Source organism: Cynocephalus volans, chromosome 3 (genome assembly GCF_027409185.1).
Source record: "Cynocephalus volans isolate mCynVol1 chromosome 3, mCynVol1.pri, whole genome shotgun sequence".
Lineage (NCBI taxonomy): Eukaryota > Metazoa > Chordata > Mammalia > Dermoptera > Cynocephalidae > Cynocephalus > Cynocephalus volans.
Genome location: NC_084462.1, coordinates 104594819 through 104613335, shown reverse-complemented (window position 1 = coordinate 104613335; position 18517 = coordinate 104594819). Strand labels below are relative to the sequence as shown.

General features: G+C 35.9%; 1 protein-coding gene across 2 annotated transcripts; it reads left to right on the top strand.

The window, feature by feature from the left end:
* The first annotated feature begins 3656 nt into the window (after positions 1-3656).
* Positions 3657-16966, top strand: LOC134373390 (olfactory receptor 4K1). Of its 2 annotated transcripts, XM_063091162.1 has the most exons (2): positions 3657-4485; positions 16821-16966. In XM_063091162.1, the coding sequence occupies exons 1-2, from the start codon at positions 3657-3659 to the stop codon at positions 16964-16966; spliced, it is 975 nt and encodes a 324-aa protein (XP_062947232.1). The 2 variants fall into 2 exon arrangements, with proteins under 2 accessions (XP_062947232.1, XP_062947233.1); XM_063091163.1 differs by lacking the exon at positions 16821-16966 and having other exon boundaries at positions 3657-4592.
* Positions 16967-18517: the final 1551 nt, after the last annotated feature.

The window sequence follows — 18517 nt, the reverse complement described above, 5'->3', positions numbered from 1 at the left end:
AATAATTGTTAAACTCTCTTCTAGATGCAAAATCAGCAGCTAAAAGATCGCAAAGGGGAAGTTATGGTTGTCTCATTCAAATTGGAAACTCCTGGAAGAGACAAATTCCTGTCCTTCGCTTTCTATATGATTCTCCGCTGCACTGGTTTTGGGCAACTCTGATAGAAAGAGGATCAGAATCTGGTAAACAAAGGAGTACGAAGCAACCATTACCTGTTCCTTTTCCGACTCCTTTATGCTTTATATTCAGAGAATTTATTTAGCCATTAGTTAAGTAAATATTTATTGACTGTCAAAATTTGCCTCAAATGGAGAAAGGAATAGCTAAAAAGAGTAATGCTTTTTACTTCTAGGCTTATAGAGAAAAATGTTCTAGAAGTTAAGATAAGGACAAGAAAAATTAAATTATGCATGCTTATGGCTTCAGAGTTCTATTGACACATTCAAAAAATAGATATTAATGTCACATCAAATCTAAGTATCCATCTTGATCTTACACCAAGAATGAGGACATTCTCTTATAGTGTATTTTGGGATGTAAAAACACTTGTATCACTGAGGTACAGTGACAATGAGAAAGCAGATGATTCATTAATGCAGAAACTTCTGGGTGCTCTGTGCATTGTCCAAGAATTCTAAGCAACTTAAAAATTCCACATGTTTCCATAACATAACGTCTTCAGCACTTCGAATTTTAGAAATGAAATAGCTTTAGAAATAACCCTGTTCTATCTTCTAAGCTCAGTCACACAGCTAGTAAGTAGCAAATGTTATTCATATTTACCTCAATTTTTAAGAAAATGAGATATAATATTGAACCTGATTTGTTCTACTTGCATTAGGAATCATGCATGGGAAGTTAGTGTGGAGAGGATTTCGTAGTTGTTTCCTTCATTTTTCAAAATGAAGAGTAACAAACTATCATTCATTAGATATTGGAAAGAGGCAATTTGTAGAAAATCTGGGTATTTTCAGAATTTTTTTTCAGAGATAAGGTGATTTCGGAAAAACTTATACTACCACTGTCTTTATCTAACACGTAGTTAAACATCATGCTTTATTCTCCTTCCTTCTCCTCTGTCTCCTCCTCTTTCTCTCTCTCATCTTTCTTTCTGTCTCTATCCCCCCCCACCCTCCATATAAATGCTTATGTTCCACCCTGAAATGTAAGGAGAGATCACCATTTCACATTTTAGAAAAGAAGTTGACAAAAGTTAAAGAACTGTTCGTTCCATTACAAAGTTCAGAAGCTGTGACGAACTCAAGTCTGTCCCACTTTAGACCCACTGCTCTGTTCTGTAAGTCACACCATCAGATGTAGCTTTCATTGTTTGTCCAAAAGCCTCTCCCAGTCTACTGTAAGAGTCATTACCATAAGCATACAGCTTACTAGCTGTGTAAACTTGGGCAATTTCCTTAGTATAAGCTTTCCGTGCCTCAGTTTCCTCAAATGTAAAATGTACATATGAATGTTAGCTGCCTTACAGGGTTATTGTGAGGATTAAATGTGTAAATATATGTAATGTGCTTGGGAGGGTACCTGGAACATAGAAGATGTTATGAAAGATTTTAACATTATTATTAAAGCACATTTTCTACTATTTGCTATAACAGAAGTTTGTAGAAAATATTCTAGGATTCGTTTAAATGGCAAATCCTATCAGAAAACAAAACTTCTCTCCCAGAGTACTTCTTACTGTAATTATAATGGTTTACTATTATTATTATAAGAAGCATAATAATATTCCAGTAGTAGTCATCAAGAATAATGCTTTGCTTAACAGCCCAGACGGCTCTGAGTTATCCAACTAAATTACAGTATTATCCTATTAAATTACCATGATATTTAACAAGGTTTACAGAGTGGATTGGATGCTATCAGCAGTCCCTCAGGGTGTCCAATTTTATTTTTTTTAATTCATAACTGTAACTCTTTAGGAACTTTTTTAGTCCTAGAAATGGGAATATTTTTTCTTTCCAATGTTTGTCTGCTACCTTCTCTCCCCTGTCCATGTAAACACATGATCAGATATCCCAGCGTTTTCCAAAATCTTCCACATGGAGATGAGAATCCCATGATAGAAGCTTTTACTTAGGTCAGTCCATGCCTCATTGATCTGTTTATATTCTTGAGTAATGTAAGTTTATGAATTCTTTAAAAACTGAATATCATAACCAGATGCAAAGGTAAAAGCCTCTGAAAGCATAGGATTTAGTGCTTCAATATCCAGGTTAAAATTACATGATGATAGCTTGTAAATAGTTTAAACATTTTTTAATTGGTTCATTTATGGTTACCAATACAATTTTCATTTTTAAATATTAAATGCATTATTTTAGTTATATCTAAATAAGTTAGTCCTAATAAACCATCAAAGAATATATGAGGTGCAGAGCTTCAGTCAGTATAAGGACAAGTAAATATTTATTGTGTACCACTGGGTTCACAGGCTAAAGTCAAAAACGTTTTGTGAACCATTTCAGGAAGGTTGTGTAGGGTTTTCTTCTGGGACCAAGTGGCCATATGTGTTAAGGAAAATGTCAAAAAACATTTAAAACGCAATTTACACACTACTTAACTTTTCTCCTTTGAGAATCTAGTATGTGTTGGAAATGTACCATATTTAGTTGAATGAGATATTTCCAAAAGGACCCTTCCTGAAAGGTGTATAGATTTTGATAAATTCCAGTGTGTCAGGCATGTGTTCAAGGAGATGAAAGGCAGAGTCAGAAGAAAGAGACTGAAAACACGTTGGTGGTCATTGGTTCATTCATAATTAATTGGTCTTTGCATGACAGAATGTGAACTTTGAATTAACCATTTTTCAAAGATGAAAGGAAGTGTTCTTGACCTTCAGAGAAACTGACTCACCATTGCCTCTTCTTTCCATCATGAAGGAAGCTTCTGTCAAGCTTCTTAAAACATTGCCAAGCACTTTATGGTTCTCAATTTCAAGAATATTAATTTAGTTTATTTAGTCTTGCATTTGAGGCTAATTGCATCCACAGTTTGCTCCTGATCTATCATTCCCAACTTAATTTTTATTTAGCAACCCTTTCCTCCAGCCAGGCCACTCAACTCATGGGTCCCTGAATACATCTTTCTGTATTTTTACTTTTGTATCTTTATTCCTGTTATTCCTCCTCCCTGAAATAGTCTTTTTCTTCATTTTTGGATAGCAAATTTCAAACCTTTAAAAAGTGTTAGCTCACATAAAATTTGCTTGAACTAAAACTTACTTTACCACTTTGGCATAATCTCTTGCATCTTAATATTTATGGCTATTAATGTATCACTCACTTATATTTGCCTGTTTTTGATTTTATAGTTTAACTTTTTATTATGTGTATCTTTTCATACCTATAATAGGATTCATATTTAATCTTCTTTTTTACAACTTAGACTTTTTCTCCAACTTTCCATAGTAGTCATGGCTGTTAAATATTAGCCAATTGATTACACACACACACACACACACACACACACACACATATATATATATATGTATGTATGTATGTATGTATTTCATTAACTTGAATGGACTCAGTTGAAATACTGTCATATTTCTTTTGTGTATAAACTAAATATATTGTTATGCCAATCATTGTGATATTTTCCTGATTTTCTTTTGCTTAGGTGACTGTAGATTGGATACATGGCTCACACAAACAAATCAGTGGTGTCTGAGTTTGTACTTTTGGGACTCTCTAATTCGTGGGAACTTCAGCTTTTCCTTTTTGCCATCTTCTCTGTAGTCTATGTGACATCAGTTCTAGGCAACATCATGATTATTGTTATCATTTCCTCTGACTCCCATCTGAACTCACCTATGTACTTCCTGCTCAGTAACCTTTCTTTCATTGATATATGTCAGTCTAACTTTGCCACCCCCAAGATGCTTGTGGACTTTTTTGCTGAACACAAGACTATATCCTTTGAAGGCTGCATGGCCCAGATATTCCTTCTTCATAGTTTTGTTGGGAGTGAGATGATGTTGCTTGTAGCTATGGCGTATGACAGATTTATAGCCATATGTAAGCCCCTGCACTATAGTACAATTATGAACCGGAGGCTATGTATAATTTTTGTGTCTATTTCCTGGGCTGTGGGTATTCTTCATTCTGTGAGCCACTTGGCTTTTACAGTGGATCTGCCATTCTGTGGTCCTAATGAGGTAGATAGCTTCTTTTGTGACCTTCCCCTGGTGATAGAGCTGGCGTGCATTGACACATATGAAATGGAAATTATGACTCTAACTAACAGTGGCCTGATATCCTTGAGCTGTTTTCTGGCTCTGATTATATCCTACACCATCATTTTGGTCATTGTCCGGCGCCGGTCCTCCAGTGGGTCATCCAAGGCACTTTCTACATTAACTGCCCACATCACGGTGGTAATTCTTTTCTTCGGGCCTTGCATTTATTTCTATATATGGCCTTTCAGCAGACTTTCTGTAGATAAATTCCTTTCTGTCTTCTATACTGTTTGTACACCCATGTTGAACCCCATCATCTACTCTCTGAGGAATGAAGATGTTAAATCAGCCATGTGGAAGTTGAGAAATCATCATGTGAACTCCTGGAAAAACTAGAGATCACTATGAGAGTGCATAACCTTGAACTAGAATGAAGAGCCTCCAACAGACCATAGCATCATGCCAGCTATCTTTGCTAGTGATATGAGTTATTGAGTTACAGAATTGAGTTTCTGTCCCAAATGCAAAGGAATTGCATGAAATCATTTTCTAGTTCTATTTAAATATAATTTTAACCATTTTTCCTATTGTTTATAATTCTAAAGTACAAATTGTCTTGAAAATATTTGGTAATATTTTATAAAGTATTTAGAGGTTCTAATGTGCATAAAATGTTATTCATGTTACAAAATTTGTGATTTTCTTCAAATGAACACAACATTTTATATCTTGCAATCAAGATGTATGAGCAAATTGAATTTCTAGTATCTTCATTCCATTTATTCACAATGTTATTTCATACATTGATATGATGGAAAAATTCTTATATTTTACATAAATTTCATCTTGTTGGTATACATGTGTTAGCTTATCTTTTCCTTGTGTATTGAATATTTTTGTTTTTTACTATTTGGTTATTTATAATTATCCCTATCTATTACTTCATGCCTATAATTTTTTTCTCTTTTCTTTTAGAATATTTAATACACATTTCTACTTGTTACAGAACATTTTCTAGGTATTTGGTGCCATCAGCAACATATATGTTTTCTGAGTCTACTTATATTTAAAGTAGGATAAATTGGTTATAATGAATTCCACATTATTCATAGAAAATTGCAAATATCTTTGAAATTGTTTGTAAGCATGGCAGACGATGGATATCTAAATTCAAAGAGAAAGTTAATTACTTATCTATGTAAAACATACAAATGCACAAAGTGACATATTATTTGCAACGGAGGATCAAATCTGAAATCTTTTTTTTCATATTTCTTTGAAAACAGAAGAGACAAAGTAAAATTTATGTACATCTAATAATAAATATAAAAAGCATCTATTAAGTATTGTATTTCCTAGCCAAAAGTTTTCTTATGTACCTTTCCCTGAGATTTGCATTATGAAAAAAGATTTGCAACAGAAAGACTAAATGCATTCTAATGATACTTGAAAGAACTACTTAACAGAAAATAGAAAGCTTGTAATTGTCATTACTCTGGATTCAGTATTTTATTTACACTGTAAGATGTAAGTTGGTGTGTAAGTTAGTGATTATGTGTGTAGATATGAACTCTGTATGCTAAGTTCTAGTGAAAGCAGAATTTTAGATATAGACACAGTCTTATTGAACCATCATACTATTTAGCTGTTTTTTTTAGAACTTTGGATTTTTGGTGAACTTCATTTCTATAATGTCACACATATAATGATCTCTTTAAACTGATTATCTGTTATACATTTTTATACAGTCCTGAAAACAGTTTGGATAAGCAATAAACATAGAAGCGGTTGAAGTGTTTTTGGTAGTGTAGTGGGCTGGAAATCTTGATTCTCCTTTGATTTTAGAATAGGATTTTTAGGTATTGCATGAATGAGCCAAATGGCTCTTTAGTAGGGGGCGAAAGTCCACCGATAAGTTTGGCAAAAGCCATCTAATCAATTCTAATCACTGTTTAGGGATGGGAATGTGTACTTTGACTATTTTAGGTCTCTAGTTTGATTCCAGCTTGAAGTACTATTGACTATTTAACCTACTGATTGTTCTTTAGATATGTTAAAAAAAAAACTGCTTGAATGCTGTTTAAATATGCTAAAGAAATCACTGTAGGAAGTATGTGGAAAAGAAAATGTTTACTTAAGGACAAGCTGTTTGTTGGTGAATTGACCTAGCTTTTTACAAATTACATCCTGGAATGTCGCATTGTTAATTTACTGCTGTTGCTAGTTTTACAGTGCCTGTTTTTATATCCTTCTTTGATGATTGAATCAACTGATTTTTCTTGTGCAACTTCCTTGTCCTGTCAATAAAAAGAAAGGCTGATTTTGAATCGGGGCTGCTCCCCTGATGGGCTGCAGTCCCTCCAGGCCTCATTCATGTTACCTTGAGTAAATTCTTTCTTTCTCTTTTTTTAAATTGCATTAAGTAAAACAAGTCAGGCACAGAAAGAGAAATACCACATGTTCTCATTTATTTGTGGGAGCTTAAAATATATAAACAAATAAATAAATATGCAAACAAATAAAGGTTGGTGGAGGGAAGAAGACACAACAATCATAACAATCCCTTGAACTTGTTAAGAGAAGTGAACAGATATTATGTAGTGGGGGGAGGGTAGAGAGGGAGGGGGGAAAGAGGAACGGGTAAAGGGACACAAAAATCAACTACAATGTATATTGAGAAGTTAAAAAAAAAAGAAAAGAAAAATCTTTAAACTCTGAAATAATCTTAGATTTACAAAAGTGTTGCAAAGAGAGTACAGAGTTTCCATTACCAGGGGTGACAAATGTTTTCTGTAAATGGCAAGATAGTAAATATTTCAGGCCTTGGGAACCATATGGTTTCTATTGCCTATACTCAACTGTGCTGTTGAAGTGTGAAAACAGTCGTAAACAGTACATAAACAAATGAAGAAAAAAAGGGTTTTGGAAACTTTTCTTCTTCAACCTGTTGTTTCTTCTCCAAGATTTTCATCAAAATTGGTATGTGAAATTCAGTCACATCATGCTGAAAAGCAAATATAGATGTTACCATTCAGACAGTTAAAGGGATTCAAGGCTACATTTATTATTAGAGTCAAGACAGCTTGGATTCTTTTTTCCCTTTTTTTTATTATGAATATTCATGAGATACAAAGCTAATTGTCACCCCTCAGGCCCATGACGTGAGGGCCAGATTCATACTGGGTGCATACCCATTATGAGAAGTTACTTTTGTACCTTGTGTCCCCCACCCAACTGGATTCTTGAGCATGAGAACTTGTTTATATGTGAGATTCTAACATCTAAAACAAGACATCAAACTATGTCTGATTATCATCACTGCTAACACAAATGATGGGCTGAGGTAGCAAGATAAAGGTGAGCATGTTGATATATAGCTCAGAAAGAATAGAGGTGATGGTAGAGAATAGAATGCGACACAAAATTGTTATTTTAATGACCATGTAGACTTCCTCAAATATAGGTTCTCAGTAATTAGGTCCTTAGTTAGGCAATATACAGTGGTTAAGTATGTGTCCTTTGAATATGCAAACCTTTGTTAACTGGCAGTGTTCCCAGTGATGTTAACTTTACTGAGAAGACTTTGCTTCTTCTACTGCAAATTTAAGATTACAATAGTACATCCTTTACAGCACTGTAAAAATAAATGAGATAATGCATGAACTTTTAAGCACAGTGCTTTCCATAAAGTTGACTGAGAAAGTACTGTCAACAAAATACATAATTTTGATCAGAGAGGCCTTTTCCTCCCAACATTTTGTAAATACAGATGCCATATTTGATTTTTTTCTCATCGAGAACCTTTTTCCGGCTTCTATTATTCTGCAGTCTCTTGTGATCAGAGTTACACATTAGAGTTAATTATTTATGAAATTATTAGTCAGATATCATTGCAAGGTAAGTAAATCAAGTCTTTTGTGCCCAGTAACCTTTATCCAATTTTACTAATTATCTTATATTTATCACAGTAGGACACCAATTTCCTTCTATAAATACAGCTATCTTTATTACCAAACTATCTTCCTTCTCTTCCATGGCTTTGGTTGACATTTCATGTCTGACATCTCCATCACTACAATCAAGACCTTTAATCACCAAGACCTTTAAATATGATTGTATTTGTTCATCTGAACTGAGCAACCTAGAATTGGACCCAAGGGGGAAGCTTCTACATTTTGACCTCTTGCCTTATGGACTTCGCTTCTTTCTTTCTGCTTGACTGGAATGCTTTTAGTTGAGCCTCCTATCTCAGCCAAATTAATTTCTGAGTCCAGAATGTACTTAATATTAATTTCACATTTTTTCTTTATATGGGAGGTTGTTTTTACATTCAGTTTATCTTTAGGTTAGGTGTAGACCTGCAATTGCTTTCCAAAGCCAGAGACCACAGAAAGATTATCCCCTGAATACCCTGCTGTCCAAGACAGGGCACCATTCAACTACGTATTTGAAATCTGAAGCAGATTTTAAAATAAAACATCAAAAACATCCTCTATTTCACAATGAGATCCATTTGGAATGTAATTCTAGCTCCAATTTACTCCACTTTCTTTTACAGGTTAGAGTTAAAGAATTCTAAAGACTGAAAGTAACTACAGGTGATTACAGAGAAAACTGTAAAGAACCATACATGGCTTCTCTTCAGTGTCTACTTTCCTTTTTGTCAGATTTACATTCGAATGTTTCAATAAATTTTAGGTTTATTACAGAAAAAATGATTTCATTCGAATATTTTATTTTTTGGTCTTTTAAAGTCTCATAGATTGTGAATCTCAGAAGCAGATATGTCTCCATTCAGATTGGTTTTACCATGAAAATATGAAAGTAAACCTTTATTATGTAATTTTCAATTATAATAGTATGCTAACATAACTAATATTTATTTATCACATTATAGTTTTCAAATCTCTTTTAAATGTATGCTATTACAAATAAGGAATCAAAAGTTCGGACAGTTGCATGAGGACGTGAATCCTACCAGTTTTGTTCATCATTTTACTTCCAGACCTACACAGTCCTTGGCACATAATCAGAGTTGGAATGAATGAATGAACAAATGTTATCACAGAGATTAAGTAGTGAAGCCAGGGACTGAACCCTGATCTGATCTCAAGCTGTGTGCTCTCATACCATGGCATCCTGAGAAAATTTTCACTCTTTGTCTTTCCCTAAAGATTGGCTGATCACACAACTGTGAATAAGAAATATTAGCTTACTATGAAAAACATACTTTCAGAATTGTTTTAGGGAAATTCTTCATGTACTTGTAGAAATAAAGTAAGCCAATACAATTAAAATAATTGTTGACAAAGTGGAATGGTTTTAGATAAGAAAACTTTGGTTGGGTACATTTAACACTTTGCAAACACTTGTTAGGCTTTGTATACCCATAACTACACTTCGGAAGGATAATTTAAAAAACACAAAATTCCATGAGGTAATACTAAAAAAATTAATTATCCTTTAAAAATATTTTTTATTGCTGTCAATATTTGAAAGTCATGCCATAAAAAATCTATCTCAACTAGCAATTATTACTATAGATAAACAGGGAGTTCTTTCCAGCTTCTGAAATCTGACCATGAATTTTATATTGAAGGGCTTTTTTTGTAGATCACTGAATGTTTCAATTGTATATTGAATGATAAAACAGCACCATGCATTTATATAAAAATATATAATTGTTTTCAAATTCTATATATGGAAATGCACACACACAGATTTTAGAAAGCAATTTTATATCCATATTTCATTCTAGAAAATACAAGGCTAATTTTTAGTGTTTGTCCTCATTTTAAGACTGAATGTTTGGGCCGGCCCCGTGGTGCACACGGGAGAGCGCAGCGCTTGGGAATGCAGCGGCGCTCCTGCCGCGGGTTCGGATCCTATATAGGTAATGGCCGGTGAGCTCACTGGCTGAGCGCGGTGCCGGCGACACCAAGCCAAGGGTTGCGATCCCCTTACAGCTCACAAAAAGCCAAAAAAAAAAAAAAAAAAAACTGAATGTTTAGTTCCAAAATTACAAGGCAGAGTATTGTTCAAAAAGCCAATTTTTCATGTCAAGTCCATAATAAGGTTAAAAACTAAATTTCCATGAAATTAATTTCTAATAAACTTGCAAAATTAGACTGATCATTCCCATGAGAATGCTTATTTCACATAAATAAGTTGCTGTTGAAGGGTTAGAAATCTTGATTCTCCTTTGATCTTAGAATAGGGTTTTTAGGTAAATGCATGCATGGGGCTATAGCCCTCAAGAAGGGGACAATAGTCCACAGATAAGATTGGCAAAAGCCTATCAAATCAATACTTTTTTTAAAAAAAATTTATTTTGTCGATATACATTGTGGCTGATTATTGCTCCCCATCCCCAAAACCTCCCTCCCTTCTCCCTCCCCCCGCCTCCCCAACAATGTCCTTTCTGTTTGCTTGTGGTATCTACTTCAAGTAATTGTGGTTGTTATATCTTCCCCCCCCCCAGTTATGTGTGTGTCTGTGTGTGTGTGTGAATTTATATATTAATTTTTAGCTCCCACCAATAAGTGAGAACATGTGGTATTTCTCTTTCTGTGCCTGACTTGTTTCACTTAATATAATTCTCTCAAGGTCCATCCATGTTGTTGCAAATGGCAGTATTTCATTCGTTTTTATAGCTGAGCAGTATTCCATTGTGTAGATATACCACATTTTCCGTATCCACTCATCTGATGATGGACATTTGGGCTGGTTCCAACTCTTAGCTATTGTAAAGAGTGCTGTGATGAACATTGGGGAACAGGTATACCTTCGACTTGATGATTTTCATGCCTCTGGGTATATTCCCAACAGTGGGATAGCTGGGTCGTATGGTAGATCTATCTGCAATTGTTTGAGGAACCTACATACCATTTTCCATAGAGGCTGAACCATTTTGCAGTCCCACCAATAATGTATGAGAGTTCCTTTTTCTCCGTAACCTTGCCAGCATTTATCGTTCAGGGTCTTTTGGATTTTAGCCATCCTAACTGGGGTGAGATGGTATCTCAATGTGGTTTTGATTTGCATTTCCCGGATGCTGAGTGATGTTGAGCATTTTTTCATATGTCTGTTGGCCACTTGTATATCTTCCTTAGAGAAATGCCTACTTAGCTCTTTTGCCCATTTTTTAATTGGGTTGCTTGTTTTCTTCTTGTAAAGTTGTTTGAGTTCCTTATATATTCTGGATATTAATCCTTTGTCAGATGTATATTTTGCAAATATTTTATCCCACTCTGCTGGTTGTCTTTTAAATCTGTTAATTGTTTCTTTTGCTGTGCAGAAGCTTTTTAGTTTGATATAATCCCATTTGTTTATTTTTCCTTTGGTTGCCCGTGCTTTTGGGGTCGTATTCATGAAGTCTGTGCCCAGTCCTATTTCCTGAAGTGTTTCTCCTATGTTTTCTTTAAGAAGTTTTATCGTTTCAGGGTGTATATTTAAATCCTTAATCCATTTTGAGTTGATTTTAGTATACGGTGAGAGGTATGGATCTAGTTTCATTCTCCTGCATATGGATATCCAGTTCTCCCAGCACCATTTGCTGAAGAGGCAGTCCCTTCCCCAGTGAATAGACTTGGTGCCTTTGTCAAAGATCAGATGGAAGTAAGTTTGTGGGTTGATTTCTGGATTCTCTCTTTTATTCCATTGGTCAGTGTGTCTGTTTTTATGCCAGTACCATACTGTTTTGGTTATTATAGCTTTGTAGTATAGCTTAAAGTCAGGTAGTGTTATGCCTCCAGCTTTATTTTTTTTGCTCAGCATTGCTTTGGCTATGTGTGGTCTTTTATTATTCCATAGAAATGTCTGGATAGTTTTTTCCATTTCTTAGAAAAATGTCTTTGGAATTTTGATGGGGATTGCATTGAATTTGTATATCACTTTGGGTAGTATGGACATTTTCACTATGTTGATTCTTCCAATCCAAGAGCATGGAATATCTTTCCATCTTCTTGTATCCTCTCTAATTTCTCTCAGCAGTGGTTTCTAGTTCTCATTGTAGAGATTTTTCACCTCCTTGGTTAACTCAATTCCTAAGTATTTTATTTTTTTGGTGGCTATTGTAGATGGGCAGGCTTTCTTGATTTCTCATTCTGCATGTTCACTTTTGGAGAAAAGAAATGCTACTGAATTTTGTGTGTTGATTTTGTATCCTGCTAGTGTGCTGAAATCATTTATCAGTTCCAACAGTTTTTTTGTAGAGGTTTTAGGCTCTTCAATATATAGGATCATGTCATCTGCAAACAGGGACAGTTTGACTTCATCTTTTCCGATCTGGATGCCCTTTATTTCCTTCTCTTCTCTGATTGCTCTGGCTAGTACTTCCAACACTATGTTGAATAGGAGTGGTGAGAGTGGGCATCCTTGTCTAGTTCCTGTTCTTAAAGGAAAAGCTTTCAGCTTTTCCCCATTCAGGATGATATTGGCAGTGGGTTTGGCATATATGGCTTTAATTATGTTGAGATACTTTCCCTCTATACCTAACTTATAGAGGGTCTTTGTCATGAATGAGTGCTGAACTTTATCAAATGCTTTTTCAGCATCTATAGAGATGATCATATGGTCCTTGTGTTTGAGTTTATTAATATGGTGTATCACATTTATTGATTTGCGTATGTTGAACCAACCTTGCATCCCTGGGATGAATCCCACTTGATCGTGATGAATAATTTTACGTATGTCTTGCTGTATTCTGTTTGCTAGTATTTTAGTGAGGATTTTTGCATCTATATTCATCAAGGATATCGGCCTGTAGTTTTCTTTTTTGGTTATATGTTTACCTGGTTTTGGTATCAGGATGATGTTTGCTTCATAGAATGAGTTTGGGAGATTTGCGTCCGTTTCAATCTTTTGGAATAGTTTGTAAAGAATCGGTGTCAATTCCTCTTTGAATGTTTGGTAAAATTCTGCTGTGAATCCATCTGGTCCTGGGCTTTTCTTTGTTGGGAGCCTTCTGATAACAGCTTCAATCTCCTTTATTGTTATTGGTCTGTTCAAATTTTCTATGTCTTCATGGTTCAGTTTTGGGAGCTTGTGTGTGTCCAGAAATTTATCCATTTCCTCCAGATTTTCAAATTTGTTGGCGTATAGTTGTTTATAGTAGTCTCGAATGATTCCTTGTATTTCAGATGAATCAGTTGTAATATCACCTTTTTCATTTCTAATTTTTGTTATTTGAGTCTTCTCTCTTCTTTCTTTTGTTAGCAATGCTAATGGTTTGTCAATTTTATTTATGTTTTCAAAAAACCAACTTTTTGATTCATTGATCTTTTGAATTGTTTTTTGGTTTTCAATTTCATTCAGTTCTGCTCTGATCTTAATGATTTCTTTCCGTCTGCTAAATTTAGGTTTGGATTGTTCTTGTTTTTCTACTTCTTTAAGGTTAAGTGTTAGGTTGTTCACTTGCCTTCTTTCCATTCTTCTGAAGTGAGCATTTAATGCAATGAATTTCCCCCTCAATACTGCTTTTGCAGTATCCCACAGGTTTTTGTATGATGTATCATTGTTTTCATTAGTTTCAATAAATTTTTTGATTTCCTGCTTGATTTCTTCTTGGACCCATATGTCATTAAGTAGAACGCTGTTTAATTTCCATGTGTTTGTATAGTTTCCAGAGTTTCATTTGTCATTAATTTCTAGTTTTAATCCATTGTGGTCTGAGAAGATACATGGGATAATTCCAATTTTTTTGAATTTACTGAGACTTGATTTGTGACCTAATATGTGATCTATCCTGGAGAATGATCCATGTGCTGATGAGCAGAATGAATATTCCGAGGTTGTTGGGTGGAATGTTCTGTAGATATCTTCCAATTCCGATTGGTCTAGAGTCTTGTTTAGATCTTGTGTTTCTCTACTGCTTCTTTGCCTAGATGATCTGTCTAATATTGATAGTGGGGTGTTCAAGTCCCCTGCTATTATGGTATTAGTGTCTATTTACTTCTTTAGGTCTAATAGAGTTTGTTTTATAAATCTGGCTGCTCCAAAATTGGTTGCGTACATATTTATGATTGTTATGTCTTCTTGATGGATCAGTCCTTTTATCATTAAGTAGTGTCCCTCATTGTCTCTTTTTATGGTTTTTAGTTTAAAGTCTATTTTGTCAGATATAAGAATAGCTACTCCAGCTCGTTTTTCTTTTCTGTTTGCATGGTAAATCTTTTTCCATCCTTTCACTCTTAGTCTGTGTGTATCTTTATGGGTGAGGTGGGTCTCTTGTAGGCAGCATATAGTTGAGTCCTCCTTTTTGATCCAGTTAGCCAGTCTGTGTCTTTTGATTGGGGAATTTCAGCCTTTTACATTAAGGGTTGTTATCGAAAGGTGTTGATTTATTCCTAGCATTTTATTGGTTGTTTGGTTGTCTTAGGTGTCTTTTGTTCCTTGCTTTCTGATTTACTATTTGGTTTCTGTGTTTGTTGGTTCCTTAGGTTGTAGATAGCTTTTTTGTTTGCTTGTTTTCTCTTCATGAATGCCATTTTTATTATACTAGTGGGTATTGATTTTTCTTGGGTTTTTATGGCAGTGGTAGTTATTTTTCAGGAACCAAATCCAGTATTCCCTTGAGGATTTCTTGTAAGGGTGGTCGTGTGGTAATGAACTCCCGCAGTTTTTGTTTGTCTGAGAAATATACTATTTGCCCTTCATTTTGGAAGTATAGCCTTGCAGGGTAGAGTATTCTTGGCTGGCAATCTTTGTCTTTTAGTATTTTGAAAATATCATCCCATTCCTTTCTAGCTTTTAGGGTTTGTGATGGAAATCTGATGTTAGCTTCATTGGGGCTCCCTTATAGGTGATTTGATGCTTCTCTTTTGCAGCTTTTAAGATTCTCTCTTTGTCTCTGAGTTTTGCCTATTTGACTATGACATGTCTTGGAGAAGACCTTTTTGGGTTGAATACGTTTGGAGATCGTTGAGCTTCCTGGATCTGAAGATCTGTGACTTTTCCTATACCTGGGAAGCTTTCTGCCACTATTTTGTTAAATACGTTTTCAATGGAATCTCCATTTTCCTCCCCTTCTGGAATACCCATGACTTGGATATTTGAGCACTTAAGGTTATCTGATATCTCTCTCAGATTTTCTTCAATGTCCTTGATTCTTTTTTCTTTCTTTTTGTCTGCTTGTGTTATTTCAAACAGCCCATCTTCAAGTTCAGAGGTTCTCTCTTCAACTTCGACAAGCCTGCTGGTTCAACTCTCCGTTGTGTTTTTTATTTCGCTGAATAACTTCTTCAGTTCAGCAATTTCTGCTACATTTTTTTTCAGTACATTGATTTCCTTGTACACTTCCTCTTTCAGATTCTGTATACTTTTCCTCATTTCATCATGATGTCTAGCTGTGTTTTCTTGTATGTCACTCAGTTTCCTTAGAATTATCACTCGAAATTCCTTGTCAGTCATTTCAAGGGCTTCTTGTTCTATAGGATCTAGAGTTTGAGATTTATTAACTTTTGGTGGTGTACTTTCTTGATTTTTTGTATTTCTGGTATCTTTTTTTTGATGTTTATTCATTGTGGCAGGGGGTTTCACAGTCTACTGGTTTGAGACTAATGAATAACTAGCATGTTGCTGTGGTTGCCAATTTCATATGGCTACCTCCGTGGCTGCTCAGTTGGCCTCTAGTGACTTGTGTGTGTGGTTGCCTCGGGTCTTGAGCTTCTCTGGGGAGCCACCTTTCTGGTCAGCTTGGACTCTGCTGGGCTGGTGGATCACGTACCACAGGGTGTGTGATCGCTGTTGAGCTTTCACTTCCTGTGCAGGACTTCTCCCTGTTCCGTGTGCTCTGGCCCAGGCTGTTGGATCGTGCAGTGGCAACCCCACAGGATTTGTGTTTTCTGTCGAGTCTCTGCCTCCCTGGCCACACGTCTCCCCACTCTGTGCGCACTGTGCTGGGCTGGGGCATGTCTTCTGCAACCCTTGTCTATCAGCTGGGCCTTCAAGACCATGCTTGGCACTACCTCACCCAGGAAGTCTACCAGGTTTCTGCTAGGCACAGACGACCGGTCTCTCTGGGTGCCTTTGTAGCACTGTGTAGATCTTTCTCGGGACTTGTTCACCTTTGTATCCCCCTGGTATAAACCTAGTCTAGCGCCTGCCTGCAGCCAGCTCTCCGGCAGGTTCGAGTGGACCTGGGAACTCTCTGACCACACTATTCCCAACCAGAAATTCGTTAGGCTTTTTTCTGAACTGGTGGCCACAGAGATGGTATCTGCCTCCCAGTAACAGGAAGTTTACCGGGGGCCGGAGTCCAGGGTGTGGTGGAGTGACAGTCGGCCTGCCCGTACTTCCTTGCCCTCCCGACACTGGCCCGGGATGCCCCACGCCATCAACCCGCCAGAGAACCGCGGAGGGAGTGGGAGGGGAGGCCGGCCTGCAGGCTCCGGAAAGCCCCACGCCGGGCCCAGCAAGTGGGAAGGTTCAGTGAGGGCCGAGCCGGGCGGAGCTGCCAGCACCTGGGAAAATGGAGGCAGCCCCGGGGTGGTGAGTGGCCTGGTGGTGCAGGCGGGAGCAGGGTGGGCGTCAGCCCCCCAAACAGGGCTGGTCCACGGGTCACTCATAGAGTTGTGCCAGGTCGGGCACTCACTCTCTGCCTCTGGTTTGCCGCCTTCCCCGTTCTCTTCACTCCCATTTTAAACCCAGTTATTTACACGCTAAGGAACAAAGAAGTGAAGGCAGCTATGTCAAAACTGAAGAGTCGATATCCGAAGCCTTGCCAGGTTTCTGCAGTCATAAGAAATGCTCTTTTCCTTGAAACAAAGTAAATTGTCAGGATCATTACCACTTTAGCCCAGTCTCTAGACATTTACAAATGGGAAAAGTTGATTGAGAAACTTGAATTAAACAGTAACGCTGATAATAAAAATTTATGAAATAAACCTTAGTGATTTTATTATTCTCTTTCTTCACTGTGCTTTTTTTCTTCTTTTTCTTTTTTCTCTTTCTTACTTTTTATTCTTTATTTTATAATTAAGATACAGGCTTTGATGTCATTAGAAAATAATATTTGCTCACAAATGGTAAACAAATTTCACCTCCTCTTCTGAAAACAGTACTGCTCAGATGCCAACTCTGGAGCATAATAGGTGTATAACTCTATGCCATAGAGATAATAGATTTATTTACATGTATAATATATGATATACCTAGATAGCAGTGCATTTCACACTGCACTATGTAACTGACAGCACATGAAGACAATTCTATATATGACTGGTGTTAATGACACAGTAAAATAAAAAGTGGCTTGGCTATCTACCTGAAAGCATTTACATTCAAGACCTTCACAATTCCTTCTTCAAGTGGCTATATTACATATTGTTGATGAAAAACAACTCACTGAACAAATTTATTCACCAGCGTGTTTTGTATTTAGTTATGTTAATTTCTGTTTAATACTGATAAACTAATATGAGAAATTTCAGAAATGACTTATAATTTTCTACCACTTCTCTTCATGATAATAAGAGTCTGAATCTCAGTATAAAACATTTTTTTCTCCCCATGAATTTTCATGATCTTATCTTCTCAGATACAGTATTTTTTCATATCAATACCTGGTAGAAATAATCATTTTTCTATATGGACTTTTAATTCATTTTACATTTTATTTTTAAATTGCCTAATGCAGACCCAGAAAATGTCTGAATCCTATATCAAGACCTCAGGGATAGTCATAAAGTTAACCCTCCAACATTGTTGATGAGACCAAGATTATTTAGGATTCCCCACTACCAGCTTTTCCTGTTCCAGTGCATTCAGTCTTTTCCTATGTTTTGTACTTGTGTTCTGCTTTCACGATCTTGTATAACACTCACTGATGGTTTTCCAGGCTCCAATCTTCAGACTCTCCTAAAGGGATTCTGTAATTCCTATAACTGATAGAAAAACAATGTTTCTGAGCCAAAGGGTTCCAAATTATTCAAAACCTAACAAAAAGAAAATAAAGACAAATCTTCCTGAGTGCCTAAGTATGTTTGTGTACTCAAACTTACTATAACACAAGACTACATGTTCTTGTACACTGATTTAGTTTTATGTATAAAAGAAGTTCATTGTGGTACTAATACTAAGTACAAATTAATTAACACTGCAATAAAAAATTTAAGAATTTTACATCTCTCTTAAGTTTTAAAACATCATTATGAGATACTTATTTGGCTCATATCATACATGATAAAAATAAAGTTAAAGGGATAACAATATTGTGCAGCAACATACAGTTTGAAAGTGGCAAAATGGATTTCTTATACAGGTTTTTGTTGTGTTTTGTTTGTTGATTTCCTGTTGGTCCAGATAACAACTTTATTTAAAAT